Raw genomic sequence first — 26,430 nt, 5'->3', positions numbered from 1 at the left:
GAGTCGATGCCTAATCTTGCATGCTGTGTGGCCGGTGCTAAAACAGAGTCGATGCAAAATCTCTGTGTACCTGGCTGCCTTTTTACTAATGTGGCACCAAGCACATAGTGGAAGGCCTAAGGGGTTTGGACCGAACGTCCCCATGACCACACATCATGCCACGTCGCCCATGCATGCACAAATGACGAAAGTGATGATGTCAGCGGAAATCTTTTTGGGTTTTCAGTTTTAAAAATGTGTTATCTCTTAAACGAAAAAGCCAATTAAAAAGTGTTTTCACCATTAAATCCATCACGACGAGATCTTCAAAACTAGATTTCATATGATATGTTTTGATGACTTTTTTTCGGGTTAAAGGTTGTCATGTCTATTGCACATAAATTGCCATGGTGTTTACACTGAAGTTGACATGCTATGTTTCAACTACTTTTTTCTTCTACGTTTAAAATAAGTTTTGACATGTTATAAAGAAGGGAATTAAGAAACTAAAAGTCTTGAGAGTGGTGTTTTGGCTCCTAGGTGTAGATACACCTATTATGAAATATGTATAAAAACACATTTCAAAATGTTAAAAAAATTGAGAAAAAAATCCCGTGTGTACATCTGGACATCCTATGTTCGCACACAAAATTTCGGTGAAAAAAGACATTTCTGTGGCATGTATAAAAAGGATAAAAAATGCCTCGTGAATAGCTGTAATCAAGCATCAAAAATTCTCCTTTTTACACAAGCCACAAAAAATGTCTTTTTTTATCGAAACTTGGTGCACGGACATATAATGTCCGGATTTACACGCGGGGTTTTTCTCGGTTTTTTTAATTTTTAAAATGTGTATTTAAAGACAATGAGTGCATATACACCTATGAGACAAAGTGAATTTCTCTGAATGAATTTCTTTCTTTTCCTGAAATTACATTGCGGTTATGGCCCATCATCGGTATAAACTTGTCTAAACTGGGCTAATCGTATATCCCCGTTTGATCAGAGCTCACCCGAGCGCGAGACCTACGAGAGCAGTGAAGGCCCAAGTTTTTTCTTTTCTTTTACAAGGCTCGAAAAAACACGAAGATGGAGAGCAGCGAAGACCGAAGATTCTTTTCTTTATACAAGGCTCAAAAAAAGACGAAGACGGAGGGCAGTGAAGACCCAAGATTTCATTTTTTCGACGGACGGGGACAGGAGAGAGCGGACGGCGGCGCGGGGTCCCGGGTCCATCGGATCGCGCGCCCGCGCACGGTGGGCAGCCAAGGCACCCGGCGCGAGCACGGCGCGCGCCCCCCGCCCCCGCGGCCCGCCCCGTCCTCACGTTCCCTTTTACTAGTACTTCACTCCACCGTCACACGGCGCAGGTTCCTCCTGAAGCGCCCACCTCGCCCCGCCTGAATCCACCTCCGGTGCGCCCGCCATGTCGTCGCCGTCGCTGCCCACCGCGCGCCTCCCGCTGCGTCCGTCCCCTGCCGCGGCGACAGCGCCGCTCTCCCGCCGGGGCGCGCCCGCCCGCTCCCTCGCGGCATCCCCCGCCCCCGCCGTCGCCCTCAAGCCCCTCGTCTCCAAGGCGCCCGCGTCCGGCTCCTACCGCTCCGCGCTCCTCCTCCACCGCCGCCGCCGCTATGCTCTGCCCGAGACCGCCGTCCCCGAGGCGGCCCCCATGGTCTGATTTCCTGCCCTCCACCTCCCGACACCGGCGGCGAATGTCGCGGGGGGAAATGTCGCTCGCCTGATTAAGGCTGCCTGACGACGCTTGGGTTGGCGCGCGCAGGTCACCAAGGAGTACCAGGACTGGGACTCCCTGACGGGCAAGTTCGCCGGCAGCGCCAACGTGCCCTTCCTCCTCCTCCAGCTCCCGCAGATCATCCTCAACTACCGCAACCTCGTCGACGGCAACAAGACCGCCCTCTACGCCGTCCCATGGCTCGTACGCCCCCAATCGTCCCCGCGCATTTCGCTTTCTTAGTTTCTCATGCTCCGATTGGTCGATTGGTCGATTTACGGCGAGCATTGCCTGTCTGGCCGCTCCAGGGGATGCTCACCGGGCTGCTCGGCAACCTGGCGCTCGTGTCCTACTTCGCCAAGAAGAGGGAGACGGAGGCTGTCATCGTGCAGACGCTGGGCGTTATCTCCACCTACGTGGTCATCCTCCAGCTTGCCATGGCGGAGTCCATGCCCTTCCCGCAGTTCGTGGCCACTTCGGCTGTTGTCGGCGCCGGGCTTGTCCTCAACCTGCTCAATTACATTGGGTGGCTCCCAGAGACCCTCTGGCTGCTATGGGAGGATTTCACGACAGTCGGCGGCCTTACCGTGCTCCCTCAGGTGACACTTACTTTTCTTCTCTGTCATCGTGCAGATCCAGCTGATGCTCCTGCTAGCTATGTCATCCAGTGTCATGTTAAGCGTGATTATCTCAATGGTGAACTGAAAATGCAGGTCATGTGGTCAACGTTTGTTCCCGTCATCCCCAGTAGCATACTGCCTGGCATAATCTGTGGCTCTTTGGCTGTTGCTGCTGTTGCCATGGTATGATACATCCTCTTGCATAAAGCAGTTGTGCTCAAGTTGGATGTGCGTGTACTCTCGTACCATCTCAATGCCTTAACGGAAACTAGAAAATGTGTAAGATCTAAGTTATACTGTACGAAGAGGTAATTGTAGACAACCTTTTGTCACTTGCATGACTTTAGTTAGTACCCCATAATAAATTTGAGGTTGTAAAATAGCCTGTGGATTTAAGAAGCTTGAGTGCAGAATAATTAGCCCAGTTCCAAATTACGAATCACAATAAGAGTTCATATTACAGGTGTTTTAGATTCTTTAAGTGTGATAGGTTTGTTTCTCTTTTAGCACAGTACAAATCTGATCAATGATTCTTTTTATTTGGTAATAGTTTACTCAGATGTTTTGATCTGTACTTAGGCCCACTTGCTTCACAAGAAACATTTGTTCAATAAAATTTCTAGTGCTTCTTAACATTCTAGGTATAAGAATGTCCATTGTATTTACTCTACTCCATCCTTTCTATTTCTGTTTATATGCCTCTGTATTAGAGTGTTCGTGCTAACTAAGCAATTTAGGACTAATGACACAAATCCACTTCTACTATATTTGTCCTTTCTTGTGCTAGCCCTTGATTTTGTGTTACATTAAATTCAGGCAAGGATGGGCAAGCTTTCCGAAGGAGGAACGAAATTTGTGGGGTCGTTGTCTGGTTGGACTGCCACACTTTTGTTCATGTGGATGCCAGTTGCACAGATGGTACTCAAACTTTTACACTCGTAGCATTTGAATCTTAAGTATTTAGTATCCCTTAACAGGAAGACATTTGCTTACAATTTTATTTGGTGGGTTATGCAGTGGACAAACTATCTCAACCCGAGTAACATCGAAGGGCTGTCAGCGTTCTCAATGTTGCTTTCAATGATTGGAAATGCACTTATGATTCCTCGTTCTGTATTTATCAGAGATCTGATGTGGTATGTTCTATTTCAACCTATCCATTTTTCAAATCCGAGCACAACTGCATGAGAATATACAAAGGGGGAAGCATAAAAAAATATACAAAGGGGAATGATTCTCATCTGAAGAGTCAACTTCCACAACCTGCTTTTCTACTTCCCCAACAGAAACAGTCAATATCTTCCTAATCACCGTTTAAGAGTTTTGCATCCTTTGCACATCGAAGTTTATAGTTTAATCAGATGTGTTATGGTAAGCCTGATTAATGAGAAAAGTATCCGAAGCAGGAGCTCTCTTGGACCAATTACTAGTTGAGTTACATTCAATCTCCTAGAAACATCCACCGTAGACGAGATAAGTTAGACTTATTTATTATGGCAAACAGAGAAGATGAGGTTATGTTAAAGTTATTATTACTACTCGGAGAGGAAAGTGAGTCAGATTATGAAGTTTCCGAGCAGTAGGTGCTGTCGCGGAACTCACTGCAAAAGAGGGTAAATGACTAACCTAACCAGTTTCTGTGTATGGAACTCTACCAAAGCCCTCCAGTAAGATATTTTCATTTACATCCTCGTGTAATTCCATAGTAGGCCATAATTAAGTTGGTTGCTTGTTTTGTGAAATTGTGATTGAGAGACCTATTGACATGACATTGATAGAGGTCGAATGTAGTTCCATTATAAGATAAGAAGTCCATTTCTCTTTGATGTTTCCCAATACAGTCAATCAAATGCCATCTTCTATCTATCCGTAGTTTCTTATATGACCACTCACTCTTGATTCCCTCTTTTTTTGGCGGGGGCAATCTTGATTCTCTTGATCCATCTAGGTTCACCGGTTCTATTTGGGCATGTGCCCTACAAGGTTGGGGCAACCTGGCCTGCATGTACTGGTACGTTTTCGCAGCTATGACAGCCCTGATTTATAGTATATACAGCAAGTGTTTCTACAAGACTTAACACCCTGAGCTGTTGCCCATTCCAGCTGCAACAGCATCAGCAGAGAATTTTTCCTCGCGACGACATTTGGGTTGCTTCTGTGGCTAGGTTTCCTCCCCGCTCCATCTCTAATCAATTCCGTTACTTTTCTTTATGATGAACCGCAACTCCTTGGAATCGGTCTCCTGACCGCGGGTCGCGCCGTGTTTCCAGGTTTCACCTTCGGGAGAGACACCGAGGCCTTCGGCAACAGCTCCCCCATGGACACTCTGAAGGAGCTGATCTGCGGGAAGTGACGAGCATCATCAGCAAGCAGTTCAAAGCAGCCGACCGTTCCGGGGTGGGTAGTAGGAACCAGGGAAGCACTCCTGCAATAATTTTCTGGTGACCGGCGAGGAAGAACGAACCGGGCCGTGGTAAAAATCTTGGTAGGCATAGCATATTATAGAGGTTAAAATTAAGAAGCGCACGCCGTGGCCGACAGTCCTCCGGCCGTGGTGAACGCTGAGGCGAGAGTCCCACCGACCACCGCAGCTTGCAGAAAGCGCCGTGGGAGTTCACGTGGCAGCAGAAGCTACCGTGTGGCGTGACCACCACCGGCACTGGCCAGCTCGCTTGCGCATCCGGCAGAAAGGGTACATACAGTGGAGCAGTAGCAGCAGATCTGTTCTATTCGTTGTAAGAAAAATAAATAAAAGTTTGCATTTCTTCTCACCTTGAATAAAGCTTACCGGCTGCTCATGCAGGCATGCAAATATATAGTATACGGAACAATTACATCTTGACTTTGCATTCTTCAACTCTGTACTCGCAAGCATTGGGTCATTTATTTTTTCAGACTCCTGGTGACGAGCAAGCGTCTTAGAATCAAATGTGAAAATATAACCATTCTTTTTTGTTCAGGCAGAGGAATGATTAATCTGTATAGTAAAAGGGTGGGAATATCTATGGTTTGTTCTTGGGGATGGGAGGCCAGTGGGTCAGTGAGTGGGTGGGGCGGGCGGCGGCGGGCCCGGGCCAGGTCCAGTCCAGTCAAGGCCAGCCTAATAAAAAAGTTTACTCCAGTAAAACGATGATTAAAACCGCGGAGACGGGGCGCGGGTGGGCGGGCGACAGCTAGTGTGAACGGAAGGGGCCCCGCGCCCGTCGTCTCAGCGCAGAGAGCGGCGTGTGAATGGGCGGAAAAGTAAGAAACGTCAGGCAGCGGCTGCAACTGCAGCGGCATCCACCGGCGAGGGCGAGAAGAAAACGAAGCGAAAAGCGGGGCCAGGCCACGGGCCGGACGCCAGAGGAAGGTCGCGTGGCAGCGCACGCCACCCAAATCCAAGCCAGGCCAGAAAGCGAGCGCCGACCTCCGCGTCAGCCCGCGCGTGCCGTCGTCGTTGCTAGGCCGCGGCGGGAGAGGGCGGCGGGAGGGATGATGGAGGCGGGGGGAGGGGGAGGAGGGTTCAGGGACGAGCGGGTGCCGCAGTGGGGCGTGCAGGAGACGCGGGAGCTCATCGCGGCGCGCGGGGACCTGGAGCGGGAGGCCGCCGCGGGGCGCAGCGCCAAGACGCTCTGGGAGGCGGTGGCGGACGCGCTCCGGGCGCGCGGGTACCGCCGCACCGCCGATCAGTGCAAGTGCAAGTGGAAGAACCTCGTCAACAGATACAAGGTACGTATAGTGTACGCCCTTCCTGCCGCAGCTCCCTAGCACTCCTCCGCCTCTCTAATGGCGTAATGATATAGGAGTAATTGTCTGGTGTCTCCAATTCTTCATGCTGCTAGGCCAGCCTTTGTGTTCTCAATCCTCCGAGCAACGATTTCTCATGTAATGTTCTTACTTGGCAACCTGCGACACATTTTGTGGGTGCTTTGGGTCCCCAAATAGTCTCTTTCTATTTCAAGAGCTCCTTTTGGCTTTGGGATTGGTAGAAGAAGTTCCCTTTGCTGCTTATAAATGACTAACATCTCAATCAAAGGGAGGAATCTCTGCTCCTGTTGAATTAGTTGTTTATCCCTTCTAATTTTGGAATGGAAGTTGAATTCTTTTTTTCCCTTCTAATTATGGAATGGAAGCTGAATACTTTTTGGCCCTAGGCAACCTGAAATGACTAATGAATGTCTAGCATTGTTGGACAGGTGATGTGTTGAATTGCACACCTTTAATTTCCTGCCGGGGTAATCCCCTTTTCGAAAAGAAAAAAAAACACCTTCAATTTCCCAGATAGCTGATGGATACCCGGAGTTTAAAATCCATGTCGGCCTAATGCAGTTGGCTGTAATGCTAAATTACAAGGCATTTTGTTTTTCCGTCTTCTTCTTATATATATGCCCTAGGACTGGGAGTGAGGGCTTTTCTGAGTATAGTTGTGCCTAATTGGTATGCGAAAAAGTGTGGTATTCAGTTTTCCTTTTTAGCATTTCACTTTGTTCATTGTTGTATTTTGGGGTAAAGCTAATCCAATTCCGTATGGGGCTAGGGTAACCCAAGGAATCAGAAATAATAATGAATAATTGCTCCTGATAAAAAGGGGGTAACATGTCAGCTCAGGTGAATATTGTCAGATTGGTAAGTGTAAAGGAAAAGCCAGGGTGGAATCTTCTTTGCTTTAAGGGAAACTTCAGTGACAAACTATCCAGAATGGAGGTTGCAAGTTTTTTCAGAAAAAGATGGAGTACTATTTCTGTGTGTGGCATCTGTCTGTTAAACTAATTTTATTGCTTATTTTGAACAGGCCTAGTTTAGAGAACGGACGTTTGGCTCCCGGGAGCCATGGAGGCCTTTTTTTGAAAACAAATCAAAATTCAAACTTTTCGGTTTCAAAAAAATCTGAAAAAAATTGTGCAAGTAAACAAGTATGTTATGCCTATGTGTGTAAAATTTCAGAATGAAAAACGTTGAAATGTGACCTATACAAAAAAGACAAATTCCTGGTCCGGGAGGATGAATAGTGTCATGTGTTAAAAAGCCTCAGATTTGTCTTTTTTGCACAGCCCTCATTTCAACTTATTTTGCCCTGAAAATTTACACACGTGTGTGTTAGGCCTTCATATATATGTGTGTTTTTTTTCAGATTTTTTTGAAATGTAGAAAATATGAAATTCAACAAAATTCAAATTTTTCAAAACCGAGCTCCATGGAGCTCGGCCTCCAAAGACAATATCCGCCTAGTTTACTGCTATAAAGTTTTAAAGTGGAGCATAGAAATTTTGACATTTTGAGCCCCTTTAAAATGTGACAATTTCTATCCGCTTTAAAACTTTATAGCAGTAAACTAGTGCTGTTCAAAATAAGCAATAAAATTAGGATAACAAAAAGTAGGGGCATCTCAGGCAAAAGGAGTATGAAGTTGAACACTCCGGAGGAAAAATGGATGGCATTTCGGATGGTTTAATTAGGTTTATTGAGAAAGAACTAGGGAAAATGTTGAAATTTCAGGGGATAGACATGTACTACATTTTCTTCAGAGGAGGTTTGAAATTTGCATGTTTGATTTAGAATGACACTGATTTGGGGTTTGTTGGGTGTTGGAACCAATTTCAAGCTTTCAGGTAAAAATGTTCCATTAGGATGTTCCTACAATGTGTCACCTAATTTCTTTCGGTATTATCTTGTCGTGACGACATTCCACTGCACCCCTCTTGTTTGGACACCTTTGCTATTATAAGTTTGCTGTGTGATTGCAACTAAGATTTATAGTACCTTCATTGTTTAGTTTATGGGGCGATAACTCTTTTTTTTTTCATCAGGGGAAAGAAACATCTGATCCAGAAACCGGCAGACAATGTCCCTTCTTTGAAGAATTACATGCAGTCTTCACTGAACGTGCTAAAAATATGCAACGTCAACTCCTTCAGTCTGAATCGGGAACTTCAGTTAAAAAGAAATTAAAGCGACCTAGCGGTGACCAGTCATCTGGGGAGTCTGATGAGAACGAATATGGCGTTGAAGTCAGCGATGATGAGAAACCCGTGATAAGCAAAAAGCGGAAGGCTGGTGATAAGGGGCAACCATCGCAACGAATGGCGGAAAACTCAAGGGCCGGCAGTTCAAGCATCCATGATCTGTTGCAGGAATTCCTAGTGCAGCAACAGCATGTCGATATGCTGTGGCATGAGACGATGGAGCGGCGCGCCCAGGAGCGGCTCATTTTCGAACAAGAATGGAGGCAGTCGATGCAGAAGCTTGAGCAGGAGAGGCTGATGCTGGAGCAGTCATGGATAGAGCGAGAGGAACAGCGAAGGATGAGGGAAGAAGCAAGGGCTCAGAAGAGGGATTCGCTCATGACCACCCTGCTGAACAAACTCTTACAAGAAGATCTATAGAAGACGAAGCTTCTTTGTCAATGGGTAGATAATGTACTAGACCTCATTTTTCTTACCATGTTTCATCGATTCTTTTTAGCTATTGCAACATGCTGTTGTCCAGAAGAAGATGTTTGATGTAGCTTATTAACTTTATAGTGCTCATTTCCAATTCTTTACCGGGGTTATATTTATATACTAATTTATTAGAGATGTAAGTATCAGATGCCAGATAGGTGATCTACTGATCTATGTGATTTCCGGAGACATTAGGCTTTCAGGCATCAGTCGTCTTGCGCGAATATCATGTGCTCTAGCATTTTCACGGCATTGTTCCATATGTTGTGAACTTGTAATGTAGACTGGATTTATGTTCTGCTACAATGGTGAATTTGTGATGCATGTGCCATGTAAACCGATTGGAATTTGTTTGCTTTGAGCCCACAAGAGACCTTGCCTGATAGAACTAATGCCCAAAACCAGGGCACTGTCAAGATTGTGGCGAAAAAAGTGGCATTTAAAAAGTTAAATTCATTGGTCTGGGCACTCCCTTTCAGCAGACTTATCCCAGCTTTTTTGTGAGCTAGATGTGACTGTTGAAACACATTACTTTCTTTTCATTCTTTTCTTCAGATTTAAACATGAATTTCAAATGAAGGATGGTTCAGTTAGGGCCTCCTCTTGATGTAGAATTTTGTAGGAATGTAATCTTTTAAGAAACTTTCCAATGAGAGCCGTTCAATCGCATCGTGGTTGTCAAATTCCCATATAATATGTTCCTTTGATTTCGATTTCCGTATTTACCTAGATCCTCTTTTTTTTTTTGCGGGGGACCTAGATCCTCTTTGACTTAAAGATCATCACAATGCTCTGAAAGAAAGCAAATGAATCAAGTGGCACGTCCGTTCGAATCCATTACGATTAGAAAACCTAATACATTCGAAAACAAATGAATTGTAGCAAGAAAATCGAGTGCGAAGGAATTTCTTTCTTAGAGAAAATTCTTGAGGATTCAAATCCTGTCAATCAGACGGCCTATGTTCATTTTTTTTCTATCTAAGGTTCAAAATCCCCAAATAATCTGATAAAATTCCTTGGAAGCAAAGGAGCCATTATTTCCTTCCTTTTTGAGAAGTGTAATACTCCTACTCTCTTTCTCTCTCTTCCCCCTAATTTCTCCAAATTTTTTTGCTCATTTTCTGTTAAAAATATTCAAAAGCATTCGTGCACAAAATCGTGTGTGCTGACCCAGAAGTTTGGCTGGGTTCCAAACGGGTTGTGGACACAAGTTTGGTTCCTGTCAGGGTTGCAGTGCTGGTCTTTTCCCTTGACACGTTCCAGTAGGGCACTGGATAAGCCGCGGAGGTCGGAGGTCGGAGGCGGAGGCCAATAGGCGGCAGCCTGACCGGCGATGGAGGGGAAGCCGCTGCATCTCCTCCTCCCCCACCCTCGCCTCCCACCCCCAGCCCCCCTCCCTACCCACCGCTTCCCGGAGCCCCGCCTCCGCCTCTCCCTCCACCACCGCAACCCGAAGGCGAGGCAGCTCGCCTTCTCCTCCCGGCCGCCCAACGGCCAATCGGCCACGCCCGCCCGCGGAGGATGGGAGTGGGCGCGGGGCGCCTCCGCGACGGCGGCGCTGGCGCTGGCGCTCCACCTGGCCGCCTGCTCCCTCCTCATCCTCTTCCCCGCCCCGGCGGCACGCGCGTGCGCCCAGCCGCCCCCTCCACCCGCCGCCGTGGAGGCGAACGAGCAGGAGCAGGGCGACGAGGAGTGGGAGGCCGCGCTGCAGCAGTGGAAGTCCAAGGCCTACGCGCTCTCCGTGCCCCTGCGCGTCGTCGCGCTCCGCGGCTCCTTCCCTCCCGCGTGGATCAAGGTCCGCTCCTTCTCCCTCCCCTGCACTTTACACCATTTGCTTTGACTACTGGGCGATTATAAGTTGGACCACGAGATATGAAAGATAGGATGGAACGATGAGTTTTTTCAGATTGTAAGATAATTTTGATTTGTTGTTTGTAGGATTTCGTCGAAGCACAGGGGAAGAGACTCAAATTCAGCCCTGAGTTCCGCCCTAGTATTGACGCGCTTTTCTCTGAGTTGTCAAAATGTGTGGACAAAGGTCAGGTTCAGCCCAAATCCGCGATGGCGGCTGATGTCGTTTCTATAGGGGACTCTTGGCTCGGCTACGCCATTCGTAAGGGACTGGTAGAACCTATCAGCAATGCTGAAGAGCAGGACTGGTATCGGAGCCTGAGTGACAGATGGAAGGTGAGAATTGACAGTTGAAGCATTCTTCCTCTCTTACCAATTCTGATAGTTGCACTGGTCCCTGCTGTTAATGTTGTGTTGCCTTGTATCCTTTGATAACGAATGCGGATGGCTGAAGAAGTGTTGTTTAATTTGTGTAGATGCAAAAACTTATAAGAAAGATATTCTATCATGTGAATCGCAATGACATCTAGGTTTCTAGCACAATCTCCATAACTAGAATAACATCTCCCATGCTCATTATTTGCTTCAGTCAAACTCATTTTCTTTCAGAAAATATCATATTTGTGAAGCATAACTTAAATGTACTCCCGGAAATGAATTAGTTAATTCTAGTGAAGATGTCCCGAGGTGTAGTTTCCATTTTCATTATAGTCTATCAGGTTCATTTGTGCAGGAACCAGAATGGAGAGGCAGATTCTAATGGCTCAGTATGGGGTGTTCCATATAGATGGGGCACTGTGGTCATTGCGTACAAGAAAAGCAAGTTTAAGCAGCATAACTTGAAGCCAATACAGGTAAGCAAAATCTTCAGAGAACATGCAGCATTGGGTTTAAGATACAATGTCAACTATACAGTGATTAACTTATCCTTAAAAGCTTACCTTGGAGTTAAATAAAAGATGTAGCATAGTACTGAAACAAACATTTTGCTAGTACTGGTCGAGGTTGACTATTTTGCTATTTATAACATCTTTGTGAGTAAAGACATATATAGATGATGACATTGTGCACACAGACATCAACGTTGCAACTACTCATATAGATGTATTATCTGTAGGATTGGGAGGATTTGTGGAGGCCTGAACTAGCCGGGAAGATTTCAATGATTGATTCTCCTAGAGAAGTAATTGGTGCAGTCCTTAAGCAGTTGGGATCATCATATAACACGATTGACATGGAAACAGAAGTTGATGGTGGTAGGGAAGCAGTCCTAAGCAGCTTTACACAGCTACAAAAACAGGTTTGTACCAACTAACACATCTTCTCTGTATGTTTCTTACTTTCCATCTACTTTGTTCGATCTGGCAAGAGAAGTGAGGACCCAAAATAATTTTGTGGAAAAGACAAAATGAGCCTTTAATATAACGAATAGCAATTAGTGTTTAATTTTGGTATCCTTCTGTAGGTCCAGCTATTTGACAGCATGAACTATCTGAAATCGTTTGGAGTTGGGGATGTTTGGGTCACAGTGGGTTGGAGCAGCGATGTCATCCCTGCTGCAAAGCGAATGTCCAATGTTGCTGTTGTTGTTCCCAAGTCAGGCAGTAGCCTCTGGGCTGATTTATGGGTATGTTTGATTTGCCCACGCTTAATTTCATTACATTGTGACTGTCAATCGGATGAGTTATGTCGCTGTTGTTGTTTCTTCATTCCAACAGCGAGCCTACTGTCTTATTGGTTGCATTGGTTTTATGCACTACAGGCGATACCTTGTGCTACAAGGTTTCAGACTGATAAAATCGGGGGCAGAACTAGAGGCCCATCTCCACTCATCCACCAGTGGTTCGACTTCTGTCTGCAGAGTGCCAGAAGCTTGCCCTTTCGCCAGGAAATCACCGCAGGAGCATCGCCGCTGTTCCTCGAAAACCCAGCTCCAGAGGTTCTGCAAGATCGAAACAAGAAGAAGCCAAAGCTGGAGAGTAACCTTGTCAGGGGAGTACCTCCCCCTGAAATCCTGGAAAAATGTGAGTTCTTAGAACCTCTATCAGACAAAGCGGTGGGTGACTACCAGTGGTTGATGTCGAGAGTGCAGAGACCACGCGGCGGTCTGCTTGGAAACGTGCTGCAAAGGATATCAACCGTGCTAGACTTGAAATCGAGATTTTAGAGCACACACCTATCGCCACGAAGTTCATCAGTCATAAGTATTTTTGCGAGACGACCACTAACAAACCAATAGTTCAGACCATGCATAGGATCCACTTCTTACAGCAGTACCACTTCTAAAAACCTCCCGTTGGAGATTTAATGTAATCCGACTCTGAGATTTGGACGAGAAATGCTGCGGATCATCTCGGAAACTTTCTCGGTTCGTAAAGGAACAAGGTACGACTTGTTGAGCACCACATTTATAGGTCTTGTTGCACTGCATCTGGATACTAGCATCTCTAAGAATTCCACCTGGTCATCTTCTCCCATGAACGTATTGATCTCTATCTCTTCAAGTGAATCGAGGGTCATATTGTTGGCCCTGTAACTCTCCGGCAAGCGGCATGGACAAGCCGTCGAGCATGGGTCTTTCTGAAAAAATCATGTAGATGCAATATTATTCTAGAGTAGCAATTTTTAAACAAAATACAGTGACTACATTAGGCAAAGAGCTAGAGTGCATAGTGCATTAATTATGCTACTATATGATTTTGGACCCCCGTTTGATGGCATTTTTAGATATGCCAGTTTCTTCAGAGCGGCATTACATTTTCTGGGAGGACGACATGTGTGGGATGACAGTTTCTTCAAAGCGACATGGCACGATGTGTGTGAGGTGGCAGTTTCTTTAGAGCAAAATGACATTTTCTGAAAGGACTGACACAACTAAAGCTGTCAGCAAAAACGTTCGAAATGCCACCCTCCCCGCGGACTTCAGCAGCCAGATAACATTTCCGATGATTTTTCAATGGGCTTCCAAATCATAAAGTACTACTCCTAAACATGTTTCCTTCATTTCAAAATCGTGAATATTTGAGCTACAGTCTCTGAATGAACTGACAAAATGAACCCTAGAAATTACGTACCGTCTGAGTGTATGTCTCCAGCACAAGCTTCTTTATAGCGTTGCTTCTCCTGAGGAGATGCAGCATGGTTGGAACAAAGCCGTGGTGATCCCCTGTTAGCGATACCGATAATACGGTCTGACACACGGGAAGGTTGTTTACATCATCCCAGAAGCTGGTGTATCCCTCCATTCCCTGAAAAACAATAATCGCAAGCACAAAAACGAATCATCAAAATCAAAGGACCAATTAGTAACACGGATCGCTCGAGCAAACAATCCATGGATTCACACGGAGAGAAGCCAGTTAATTGGACGTACAATGAGGGCAGACAGTCTCAGCTCGTCGACCGCATCGAACCGCCGGGCCCTCGGGGGCGCCGCCGCGTTTAGGTACAGCTGCGTGATGTCCAGCCGCCGGAGACGACGAGGCACGTCGTCGGCGAAGTGGTGCCGGTGCAGGCGCTGGACCTTGGCCTCGGCGAGCCTCGGGGCCGAGATGTGGGCGTGGTGGAGGAACGACGCGACCAGCACTTCGAGCATGGGGGCGGCGACCCCGAGCCGCTGGGCGCACCCGGCCCCGAACTCTAGGCGCCTGAGAGAGGCGGAGCGGATGGAGACGTCGGAGCAGGCCACGAGGCTGACGCGCAGGGTGAGGTCCGTCAGGCGCGGGCACATGGACGACACGAACGCCCCGAGCTCCCGGCCGTCCATGGCGGCCGACTGTATCGTCAGCACGGTGAGCGCCGCGAACGAGGCCGCCGGCCGGAGCCGGAGCACGAACGCCCCCGCGAGGGAGAGCGTGATCTCCGTCGCCCTCCTGCACGGGGGCAGCTCGACCTCCTGTCCGTGGCCGTGGACGATGGGCTCGGAGCGGGGCAGGGCGAGGGACAGCGTGCCGGCGACGCGCTCCGAGGCGACGCGCAGCCACGAGGAGACGCGGCGGGCTTCGATTCGGCAGAGCCTGACGTCGGGCACGGCGATGGTGAGGGCGGCGACGTCGACGTTGGAGGCGGAGTAGGCGGCGAGGGCGCCTTCCACGGCGCGCAGGAAGGAGCTCGGCGGCCGGCCCGGCACGTGGAGCTCGTCGATGACGAGCTCGGGGATGCTGGTCCAGACGTGGCGCCAGCGGCGGGAGAGGATGGTGGTCCGCGCGGCGGCGGGGAGCGAGCGGAGGCGGAGGAGGATGTCGCGGAGGAGGTCGTCGGAGAGGCCGCTGATGCGATCGTCGCTCCCAGCCTCCTCCATGCTCGCACCCCGGAGTATGTTTTTAGATGGATGTGCGCAGAAGTTGATTAGGGATAATAATAGATTATGTGATTAAGTCATGTAAATCACATAATGTAATCCTTTTTAGTCATGGTCTTTTTCTTTCTGTAGTATATAGACTTTGTTGGCCGCAAGGTTGTTGGAAATATTAGTCATGGTCTTTTTTGGGGCCACACTATGCGTGGGCCGACCGATCTTTTAAAAATATTCGCTGCCTCGGCAACTGTCATTTGTACAGCTATCCAGCATCCAATACTATTTTCGTTATTGCAACAAGGACAACATTACAGAAATACTTTACAACAAAGGTTATGTTGCAGAAATCTTTTCCGACATAGTAGATGTTGCAGATTTTTGTCATCACTATTTTTGCAACATGGGTGTTGTTGCGGAAACCAAATTGCAACAAAGACAATGTTGCAAAAATATTTTTACTTTTGTTGTCCTCATTTCTTCGTTTTTTCGTCTTCATTTTTTCGCAACATAGGTGCTGTTGCGGAAAAGAGTTTTGCAACACACATGACGTTGTAGAAAGAGAGACGCAAAGGATACGTGTATACGTGTCACGTGGAGGCGGCGGCAGATGGCTCGCGTGCGATCCGTCGAGTGAAGGAAAGAGTTTCCTTTTTTTTTCTTCTGTAGTAGATTTTTTTTTGACATCTTCTGTAGTAGACATTGTTGGCCACCGGTGAAGGTGGCAGCAAGGTTCTCGGCCACTCCGTTGTTTGGGGCAAGGGGTATGGACTCCGAGGCAGCGCCTCAGGCAGACATGACGATGTCCACCAAACGGCGGGTGGTGTGCGCTGGTGCTGGGGGGTGAAGCGCTCGTGCCAGGGTCACCCCGGGCTATCACCCTCCCGGCTATGCGAGCGGCGATGAGTGTAGGTTGTGGTGCATAGGGTACCCCGCGTTCCTCTAGTGCTAGATCTGAAGATGACATCTTCGATGCGTGCTGCTCTCTCCACCCATCGGGCTTGGCCGGATCCAGCGGATAGCTAGGGGAATAGGGAGGTATGGATAAGGGAAATACCTGGGCCGGCGGTGGCGGCCACGACGCCGACAACGGTTTGGGCACATTTCCTACCTTGAAGGCGATGTCAAGGTAGTATCCCCCTTCTCCCTCCCGTGCACCCAGGTGCAACCCTCAATCTGGAACTAGGCGGGGAGGACGCTCAACGTCATCACCTCCTTGGAGGTATCGTTCTGGGTATGTGTGGGCATGTGGCGGTGTGTGGGCAGTTGCTTGTTCGGTGTGCTCTTGGTGGATGTGTTTTTCATTTCCAGTGGTGACGCACCTCTGTGGAGGTTTGGTTTCCTCCTCGACCCGTCGTGTTTCTTCGTGTGGTCCAGTTGTTCGACAGGTCAACGCTCTTTATACTGACCTAGAGGGGAATAGGGAACACTCTACAGTGACAACGATGCAATGTTGGTGATGAGCGATCGTGGTCTTGGCGGCTCTGACCCATCCTGATGGCTTTGTTGCTCAATTCTTCGGTCATGCCTTCTTTGGGTGATCATTCCTAAAGCTAGCATCTTCGACGTGATCTGTGATGTGGATGGTGGCATTCGTCCGTGGGTAGTTTTTTTGGTGAGGTGGTTATGTGCAGCATTTTGTTTATTTGTCAGCTAGTCCATTTGTTCGTGGGTGAGCCGCTCTTCCTTACCAATGGTGCGGCGCCCTTTGATCGAGGGTGAAAGGGCATGTGTGCCTTCTTTCAGAGGTAGATGCGAATGGAAATGTGATGTTGCATCGTAGCGTTTTGCTTCTTTGTTTGTGGTCCGTTATCTTTTCTTCAACTATCTATACTGGCGGTTGGGGTTGCATCCTCATTTTCCTTTTCTTTTTCTTCACGGTAACCTAGTTGATTGACAACTTCGTTGATTCAAAGCCGGACTCATCTTAAGCCTTTGTTCTAAAAAGCACTTTGATATGAAGCCGTCGCAATGTTTGTGAAGTATCCGATGAAGGGGGGAAATATGAATTAATAGAAAAATTGAAGCAATTGAAACGGGAACGAACAAAGCAGGTCGCCCACACACTGCGACAAGTGGCTATTCTGTTCATTCGAGGCATGACACCAGAAGCAAAGACATGAAGCAGTTCCAACATTAGTTCATAGACGGAACAATATAGTAAACTAGACTGGTACTAATATCTTATCGCATGTTTTGGCTTCAGATCAGGAGACCCCATTGTGCAGGCGATGCCGCTACTTCTTGGGAGGCAGGAGCAAGCTGGTGAGGGCGTCGCGAGTCATCATCGCAGCCCTTAGGAGCTTCAGAACCTGTCGACAAGGAGGCCAACACTCAGTCATTGTTAAAACGGTACAGAAACTGAAACAGTAAAGATGAAATGGCTAGTTTTCATGAGTGATGGTCAACTACATTTCAGGCATGGCATGTTTAACATTTGTGGGGTTAATTACCTGGGTTTTGTCCAGGGTGAGCTCTTTCTCCACAAGCTTCTCCTTGGGAATCTTAGCTGCGCGCATGACTTGCAGAGTGTTGGTCATGGTGAAATCGAGGACACGTAGGTCGCTCGTCACCAGGAACTTTCCGAGCCCTCCATGGACATATGCCTTAGCTGTGCTGTCACTTCCTATGCCTCTGAACTTCGGGTTCGATTCCACAAAAGTAATCTTATCAGGGTAAGAGCAACTGCAACCGCCTGTGTATGCAGCTTCAACTACATGACACTTGAAGCATCTGAAGGTCAGACTTCTTGGACTCATCTCTTCTATTTGTAGTACATTGCTGCTGCACCCAAAGAAGGGTGCCAACTTGGGAGATAGAAGTACCGTTTGGCATTCTTGTTTCATCCATGTTCTTGCGCTCTCGTCAATATTTCTGTAAAGACCATCGATGGACCCGTTTTGTGACCATTGACCGTATGTCTTGATTATGGATCCAAGTGGAACGCAAAGCAACCCGAAGAGAAGATCAAGAAAATCCCCTCCAACTTCGGCATACAACACCGATGCCTTGTCCTTCGTATGGACGAGCGTTATTTCGACTGCGCTGAGCATGGGCTTAGTATCATCACTGGCTTCTTTGGGAAACAGATTTTCAGGTAACTGATCCAAATATTTTGTCAGTGGGACTGAGAGGCAGACGTCAAAACATAGTGCAGTCAAGGGTTGCTTGGAGATCAGTACGTTCTTAAGCAAACGAATTATCTGCAAGAAAAATGACGGTATACCAATGAATTCTTGCATTTCGTAGAAACATAAAATGAGGAGTTTTTTTTTTCTTTTGTGGGGGATAAAAATGAGAAGGAGTTAAAGAGAAAGACTAACTTTATTAGCATTCAGTTCAAGAATTTTCTCCTCAAGCTTGGCTTGATCTTGTAGCCCAAACCTGTCGAGCAGGGAAAAGACAAGTCTTGTAGAAGCAGGAGCCACTTGGAGATCATCAGTGACGATGTACTTCGAACCATGTTTGACAAACACCCCATCCCCATAGTCTCGAACAGCAGCAAGAAGATGCGGTGGACATTTCCAGAAGCTTGACGACGAGCAGCGATGTTTGCAACCAGGTAGTACAGAGCTAAACTGCCTGTGTGTTGCGCAAGTGTAAAATCCACTTTAATTGGTATCGTCAAATTTTACCTTAAGCCGGTCCAAGTGGAATGCCGCAGCATTGACAGGACTAAGAGCATCTTCAACAGCCGCGCTAAACTAGCGCCGCGCCGCAAATTAGGCCATTTTAGCGCGCGCGCAACGCGGCGGGTCGCTCCAGCGGGCGCGCAAAAACGGCGCGCGCGCTATAACGGGTTGGACGCGCGGTTGAAAACACTTATCCGCGCGGCGTATTTTGGGCGCCAGCTACAGCGCGCGGCACACTCGAGCGCCCGCGCCGCACTCTCTCCTCTCCTTGTCCTACGCCCCGCGCGCGCCGGCGCCCTGCCACCCATCCATGGACGCGCACACCGGCGCCCCGCTCACCCTGCTGTACAGCCGCGACCCCCCCGCCGCCGCCGCCGCAGCCACCGCCGTCGCCGCCGGAAACCCTAGCGCGGGAAGCGCTGGCGTCGCCACCGCCGGAGCTCCGCCGAGCGTCGGCCTCGCGCGCAGCCTCTTCTTGTCGCCGCGGATGACCACGGCGCCGGGTGGCGTCGCGCCGGCGCCGTCCCGTGCCGCCGCCGCACCGTCGAAGAAGGTCCCCAATGCGGCGCGGACGAAGAAGGGCAAAACATCCGCGAAGAAAAACAAGGCGGAGGACGGCTCCGGCACCACGAAGGCGAGGGGAAAGAAGCTTGCAGGGCGTTCGACGGCCGCGACGGCTACCGAAACGCCGGCGAGCTCACTCGTTGAGCCGGCCGCCGACGCGCACCACGTGTTCGACGAAATGCCCCCAAGGTGAAATTTTTTCCAACTTTTCTTTTCTTCTTATTTTTTCAATGCATCATCATCACATATAGATAGCTTATTTGCATTGTTCAAAAAACTTTGTAGTCTCAACGATGATGCATACATGTCCACTATGGGTGTTGGGTCCAACAATTCGCATTGGTCTCAAACCAATGACATCCATTTCGAAGACCATGAGTTTGAGGTGGATGAGGAGGGTGAGGGAATTGTCGAGGCGCCGAAAGGAAGAGCGGGCAATTACTCAACCAACGATGACAAGTTACTAACCTCAATGCGGCGCAAAAAGAGTATGTCAATCTTGCCCAACAAGAAGTCTTGATCCAAAAAAGAGTCTTGGTTCGTGCAATGGGTGGCGGTGGCCTCGGCGTCATGGGTGGCGGTGGCCTCGGCGCCATGGGAGGCATGGGTGGCTTCGGAGCCATGGGAGGCATGGGTGCACCTCCGGCCGCCATGGGAGGCATGGGTGCACCTCCGGCCGCCATGGGAGGCATGGGTGGCTTTGGAGCACCCTCCGACGCTATGGCCGCCATGGGAGGCATGAGTTTTGCTTATCTCATGGGAGGCATGGGTGCACCTCCGGCCGCCATGGGTGCAATGTCTTTCGATGTGCCTTCTCACACACATTCCCATGAAGATGCCGTTGAAGATCATGCCAACACCGTCGGAGGTTCACATGATGCGGTGCGTGATGCGGTGCGTGATGAGGAGAGGAAGGAAGATTCATCTTCGGAGGCGGAAGAGTCGTCTTCAAAAGATGAGTACGAAGACGAAGACGAGAAAGATGAAGATTGATGTGTCTTTCATGTCTTGAACTTTAGTTTGCATTTGAATTTGGTTGGATGAACTTGTGGGCATGATTTTGAACTTGTGGGCATGAACTTTTATTCATCAACTTGTTTGTGTCAAATTTCACATGTTCATTTTTGTCCAAAATATCATATATGCAAAATGCCCGGCGAGTCGCGCGCGCTGTATTTTTGCGCTCTGCTGGAGTGGCGCGCGCGCTGCATTATAGCGCGGCTGCTGGAGCCAGCGCAGGCGGGCGCGTAGAACCAGCCGCATCGCGCGTGGTAAACAGATTTTTTGCGCAAGGCGCTTAGCGCGGCTGTTGGAGATGCTCTAAGAAGCATGGCCTTGCACTCCTTAGTTTGGAAGTGATCTACGTTGAGACTCTCCACGCTCTTGTACAGCTCATCAAGGCACGCTAAGTGAGACTGCTTGCCAAGAAGACGAACGATGGTGCCGAGAGGCAGCGTGAGGAAGCTGAAGAGGACATCGACGAACTCCTTGTCAGATTCCGCGAACAGCACCCGTTTCTTCTACGAACATCTTCACAGCTACTGTTGGTCCGCCATCGCTCGACATGGTCGATCAAAAGTATGTTTTGTGGATGTTCTAGGTTCTATCTCCTGAGCGAGATGGATCTTTAAGTATCCTCCACAGCCTCAAGGCTTGGCTGCAATAGGTGGCATTGGTAACAGCACAATTAAATGGTTGAGGGTATTTGAAGGGGCTTAATTGAAGGCTTCATGCGAAGAGTCTCTATAGTTGAGAAAGGATGATCTATCTTTGCACTTTCCAAGAGGACGATTATTTCTCATCCGAAGTTGCATGGCCTTCCCATGGATGGAAGGCGTATAGGCGGTATGGACATGTACCTAGCTTTGATCTCTGATTTAATTTAAGGGTGTGGCTAGGTCTTAGTCGATTGAGACTTAACCAAGTCTCAGTCAAGTGATATACTATATAAGAAGAAGAAAAGAAAAATTGAAAAGAAATTTTGCACGTATCTTCATGCAAAATCGAAAGAAGATAATATCTACTGAGTCATAACGAAGTCATAGTCGAACGAGACTTAGCAAAACTATTAATTTAAAGTGATGGGAGAATTTGAAGTGATCTATTCTGCAAATCCGAGGTGTGTCACTTTGTTTTTTGTAGAAAGAATTCTGTGCTTTTCATTCCCACTAGATAGTTGATGTCGCGCCTTACTACTCTCATCTATTTTTGAGATAAAACAAAAAGATTTGGACGCTGATAACCCTCGCACGTGTGGTGTGTGGTGGGAGCGACACCCGTCCACACGCCCTATAACACATAGACTACACCACGTCACCGCATGCATGCATGTGAGAATCTTTTTAGACTTTCAGTTTTTAAAATTTTTTATCTCTTTAATGAAAAATCCGATTGAAGATCCGTTTTCACCATTAAATCCATCGCGATGAGATCTTCGAAACTAGATCTCATATCAATATGTTTCGACGACTATCAAAAGTTTCCATGTCTATTGCACATGAATTGCCATGGTGTTTACACTGAAGTTGTTATGATATGTTTTAACTATTTTCTTCTACATTTAAAAGTAATTTTGACATATTATAAAACAGGGAATTAAGAAACTAGACTTGTCATGAACCATAAACTAAAATCTCCATGATACATGCACTTAAAATTGTCATGGTTCATAAAAAAATAATTTTTATGGTCGAAGTAGTGGAATTGCCATGGTCAAAATACTAAAATTGCCATGCTCTATAAACTAAAATTGCCACATGGCAACTTTAGTGTAACACTATGGCAACTATAGTGTAAACATCATGTCTACTTTTGGCAAAAAAAATCGTCAAAACATATCAACATGAGATCTAGTTTTGAAGATCTCGTCAAGACGGATTTAATAGTGAAAACGGATTTTTAACTGGATTTTTTAATTAGGAGATAAATTTTTTTAAGTCAAAATAAAAAAGATTCCTGCTGATGTCATCTGTTTTGATGTGCAAAATGAATGATACTGACGTCGGGAATGTTGCTTCGTGCCACACGTGTGTGCGTTAACATTTACGAAAGATTTTCTTAAATAAAGAGTGCAAAGATGGATATATTTATTTTGTTAAAGTTTAGACACTAAGTAGCCCACGAAGGAGAACCAACCTATGATTAGATGGTTAGAGGGACAGTGCTATCTCTAGCTCATCAGGATTCAACTCCTGGTGCTCGCATTATTCCTGGATTTATTCCTGAATTTCCGGCGACACGCTTTTTGTGGGAGGAGACATTCCCGACGACGACGAGGCGTCTACGATGACTTCGTAAATCTCAAGATGATATGCCGCCTCAATCTCTCGAATATGGTCATAGGGGTAGGATGTGCGTGTGTGCGTTCATAAGGGTGACTGTATGCGCATATGTATGAGCGCTTGTGTATGTACTGTGTTAATAAAAAGTAGTCCATGGAAAATTGTTTAACGAACGAAGATGTATGGAGCAATGGCAAGAAGCTTATATGACCTATTGTATTACACAATATCCGAGCATGATTAGCTTATCGAGACATAAAACACTGATTTAGAAACTTGTAAGCAACTTTTGGAGATCAACCTCATCGCTCTTTATCTCTATCACAAGAGCGCAAAATTTGGTGAGGTACCAATCGTGCTTGTCTTCTCTCTCCCATGGACCAACCTCTCCTGTGGAACTCCTCTCTTCCCATGATTTATCTTCCCATTTTAATTTTAGTATGATTGAACAAAGGGATAGGGCAGATGATTTTATCGATCTGCATTCACAAAGCAAGACCAACCTCCCTTATGGAACTCCTATCTTCCCATGATCCCCCCCTCTTCAATTTTAGTATAACTGAACAAAGGGATAGGGTGGATGATCATACTTTTTAGGAAAAAGGGCACTTAGATCTGTATTCATAAAGCAAATATTGGCGGAGAATCATATGCCAGTGAAAACGGCTTCAGGACAAACAAATCTTGTGTTTGCATGATAGCAAGTTCTAAGTACTGAGTAGATTCAATGGCGACGACTGCGGCTATGGGGCGCTGGTCCTTATGGGCACGTGCACGAAGATTTTTTGACTATTATCAACAAGGTCAGGTCGGCTTCGGCATGAAAGCGGCGACGGCGGCGTGTCGGTGGCTCGTTCTGGCGGCAATAATGATCGTTCGGTTGTCTATGGACCTCGATGTAATTTTTATTATGTTTGAGGTGTTTGTACATCGGGTGAATCTTTATAATAGATCTAATTTTTAAAGTAGTGAGTAGATTCAATAGGATTTTCATGTAAGTAGTCACATAATCATTGTCATTACTTCAGCTTACTTAAAGCAAGTGTTTTGTTTTTATGCCTTTCACAAAGAATATGGAATTCACTTGTTGAAAACATTGGCTATTTCAAATCTGGACAGTGAAGAAAATGTGATAGCAAGGTAAAGGAATGATGAAACCCTTTCCAACACATAAATGATATACTTGATTATCTTCAACTCAAACCTCACATTATGGAGCAATGTTATCATCTAAAGTTATCTCTAACTCGAGAGTGCCCCGCAGCAACGAGAAATTAGAAACAACAAATAATCTTCATAACTCCCAACTAGAGATTGTTTCAAATCTTCAAATTTTCAACTGCCTTATTGCAAGTGAAATAAGCTCTGCACGAACTTGTTATGGTAAAAATAAAATAAAATAAAATAAAAAATATAACATGAATACCATCACAAGGGGAAATGTTAAATCCATGTTCCCTCCGCGAAGGGTTTATCTTTTTACTTTTATGACACTTTTCTTTTTATTTTGAGTCAACTCATTATTCCAATCTCAATATTCTCCATTTGGCAAAAATTATATGTTGGGAAAAAAAATCTAGGCACATATATTCAATTGAATATATATAATCATGACTCATTGTTGTTGACAATTATCGCTGAGATAATTAAGTTAGGTGGAAGCATTAAACCCCGATCTTCCTTTGTGTCAAGTGAAAAAAAATTGCTCTAAAAATATGCTTCTGAGTGCCAGCAATCATTAGAAGACCAAATGATAGTTGAGTATGTGAAGTTTGCCAAACCAAAACTCTTACATAGACTCTTCTGCCAAAATAAGAATGCATTGTGATTGTTTGATGACTGAAAACATAGTTTGTCAGGTTTCAAGAGAGTTTGTTATTTAAACCTTAACATGTGAATGGATTGCTACTTGATCATGAGAAGTTTCATGAGAGAGTTGTTGTTTATGATATATAATGGTGTTAGTAAATTGATGTTGTTATGTATGTATTCTTTGTTATCAATACTTCTCTCCATAAACTTGTGGTCATGTTTACTGAGCTCGGTATTCACTTGGGATAAACGGAGTCTAAGCTTGGGGTGCTGATACGTCCATTTTGCATCAATATTTCCTACTATAATGTATCCTATTTCAATGACATATTTCATATTATGAAGCTAGTCGAATGTCTTTTCTCTCTTAAAATGCAAAGAATGCAAAGAGAGAGAAATTACCGGACGGCTGGAAATTTGAACCGATAATACAATATAAGTAAAACAACGGAGCTCCAAATGCAGCGGGGATTTTGAGGAATAATATCGGAATGTGAGAGGAATATTGTAATGAAGATGGGCCAGAGGGGACCCACCCAGCCTCCATGTGGCCTGGTGGCACACCCTACCCCCTAGCCGCATTGCTATGAGTCCAAATTATGTGATGATTTTGATAGTTATTTTGTGCCTACACGGTAGGCTTTGTGGATTTTACCCCGTTTGCGCACTACCTTTTGTCAATATTCCTCAGGTACCATATTTTGGAACAAATAAATGTTTTATGGAAGAAATCCTAGGAAATGATGTTGAAATCTTGTTATTTAATAGCCAATGAGACGTCGGAGCAGGCCACGAGGCTGACGCGCAGGGTGAGGTCCGTCAGGCGCGGGCACATGGACGACACGAACGCCCCGAGCTCCCGCCCGTCCATGGCCGCCGACTGTATCGTCAGGATGGTGAGCGCCGCGAACGATGCCGCCGGCCGGAGCCGGAGCACGAACGCCCCCGCGAGGGAGAGCGCAATCTCCATCGCCCTCCCGCAAGGGGGCAGCTCGATCTCCTGTCCGTGGGTGATGGGCTCGGAGCGGGGCAGGGCGAGGGACAACGTGCCGGCGACGCGCTCCGAGGCGATGCGCAGCCATGAGGAGACGCGGCGGGCTTCGATTCGGCAGATCCTGACGTCGGGCACGGCAGTGGTGAGGGCGGCGACGTCGACGTTGGAGGCGGAGTAGGCGGCGAGGGCGCCTTCCACGGCGCGCAGGAAGGAGCTCGGCGGCCGGCCCGACACGTGGAGCTCGTCGATGACGAGCTCGGGGATGCTGGTCCAGACGTGTCGCCAGCGGAGGGAGAGGATGGTGGTCCGCGCGGCGGCGGGGAGCGAGCGGAGGCGGAGGAGGATGTCGCGCAGGAGGTCGTCGGAGAGGCCGCTGATGCGATCGTCGCTCCCAGCCTCCTCCATGCTCGCACCCCGGAGTATGTTTTTAGATGGATGTGCGCAGAGGTTGATTAGGGATAATAATAGATTATGTGATTAAGTCATGTAAATCACATGATGTAATCCTTTTTAGTCATGGTCTTTTTCTTTTTGTAGTATATAGACTTTGTTGGCCGCCGCTGAAGGTTGTTGGAAATATTATTTATGGTCTTTTTTTTGGGCCACACTAAGCGTCGGCCGACGGATCTTTTAAAAATATTCGCTGCCTCGGCAACTGTCATTTGCACAGCTATCCAGCATCCAACACTATTTTCGTTATTGCAACAAGGACAACATTGCAGAAATACTTTGCAACAAAGGTTATGTTGCAGAAATCTTTTCCGACATAGTAGATGTTGCAGATTTTTGTCATCACTATTTTTGCAACATGGGTGTTGTTGCGGAAACCAAATTGCAACAAAGACAATGTTGCAAAAATATTTTTACTTTTGTTGTCCTCATTTCTTCGCTTTTTCGTCTTCATTTTCTCGCAACATAGGTGCTGTTGCGGAAAAGAGTTTTGCAACACACATGACGTTGTAGAAAGAGAGACGCAAAGGATACGTGTATACGTGTCACGTGGAGGAGGCGGCAGATGGCTCGCGTGCGATCCGTCGAGTGAAGGAAAGACTTTCCTTTTTTTTTTCTATAGTAGATTTTTTTGACATCATCTGTAGTAGACATTGTTGGCCACCGGTGAAGGTGGCTGCAAGGTTCTCGGCCACTCCGTTGTTCGGGGCAATGGGTATGGACTCCGAGGCAGCGCCTCAGGCAGACATGACGATGTCCACCAAACGGCGGGTGGGGTGCGCTGGTGCTGGGGGGTGAA

At 47.0% G+C, this 26,430-nt stretch overlaps 3 protein-coding genes across 3 annotated transcripts; 2 read left to right on the top strand and 1 right to left on the bottom strand.

Annotated features, from left to right (window-relative positions):
• Nucleotides 1-1,317: 1,317 nt before the first annotated feature.
• On the top strand, nt 1,318-5,244 carry LOC119356301 (maltose excess protein 1-like, chloroplastic). The gene is made up of 9 exons (XM_037623245.1): nt 1,318-1,651; nt 1,760-1,915; nt 2,020-2,310; nt 2,425-2,514; nt 3,148-3,249; nt 3,349-3,467; nt 4,280-4,342; nt 4,435-4,496; nt 4,602-5,244. Exons 1-9 carry the CDS (start codon nt 1,406-1,408, stop codon nt 4,682-4,684), a joined length of 1,212 nt encoding a protein of 403 aa, XP_037479142.1. The 5' UTR covers nt 1,318-1,405; the 3' UTR covers nt 4,685-5,244.
• Nucleotides 5,245-5,547: 303 nt separating this feature from the next.
• Nucleotides 5,548-13,011, top strand: LOC119356300. The gene is made up of 10 exons (XM_037623244.1): nt 5,548-6,042; nt 8,121-8,631; nt 8,664-8,720; nt 9,980-10,047; nt 10,390-10,548; nt 10,692-10,940; nt 11,324-11,458; nt 11,722-11,904; nt 12,070-12,231; nt 12,367-13,011. The coding sequence occupies exons 1-10, from the start codon at nt 5,563-5,565 to the stop codon at nt 12,769-12,771; spliced, it is 2,409 nt and encodes an 802-aa protein (XP_037479141.1). The 5' UTR covers nt 5,548-5,562; the 3' UTR covers nt 12,772-13,011.
• On the bottom strand, nt 12,909-14,904 carry LOC119358122 (putative FBD-associated F-box protein At5g50270). Its single transcript, XM_037624817.1, has 3 exons — nt 13,978-14,904; nt 13,679-13,852; nt 12,909-13,184 (listed from the first exon to the last, which is right to left on the bottom strand). The coding sequence occupies exons 1-3, from the start codon at nt 14,902-14,904 to the stop codon at nt 12,909-12,911; spliced, it is 1,377 nt and encodes a 458-aa protein (XP_037480714.1).
• Nucleotides 14,905-26,430: the final 11,526 nt, after the last annotated feature.

This window comes from Triticum dicoccoides, chromosome 2A (genome assembly GCF_002162155.2).
Source record: "Triticum dicoccoides isolate Atlit2015 ecotype Zavitan chromosome 2A, WEW_v2.0, whole genome shotgun sequence".
Taxonomy (NCBI): domain Eukaryota; kingdom Viridiplantae; phylum Streptophyta; class Magnoliopsida; order Poales; family Poaceae; genus Triticum; species Triticum dicoccoides.
This window is presented reverse-complemented; position numbering and strand designations above follow the sequence as displayed.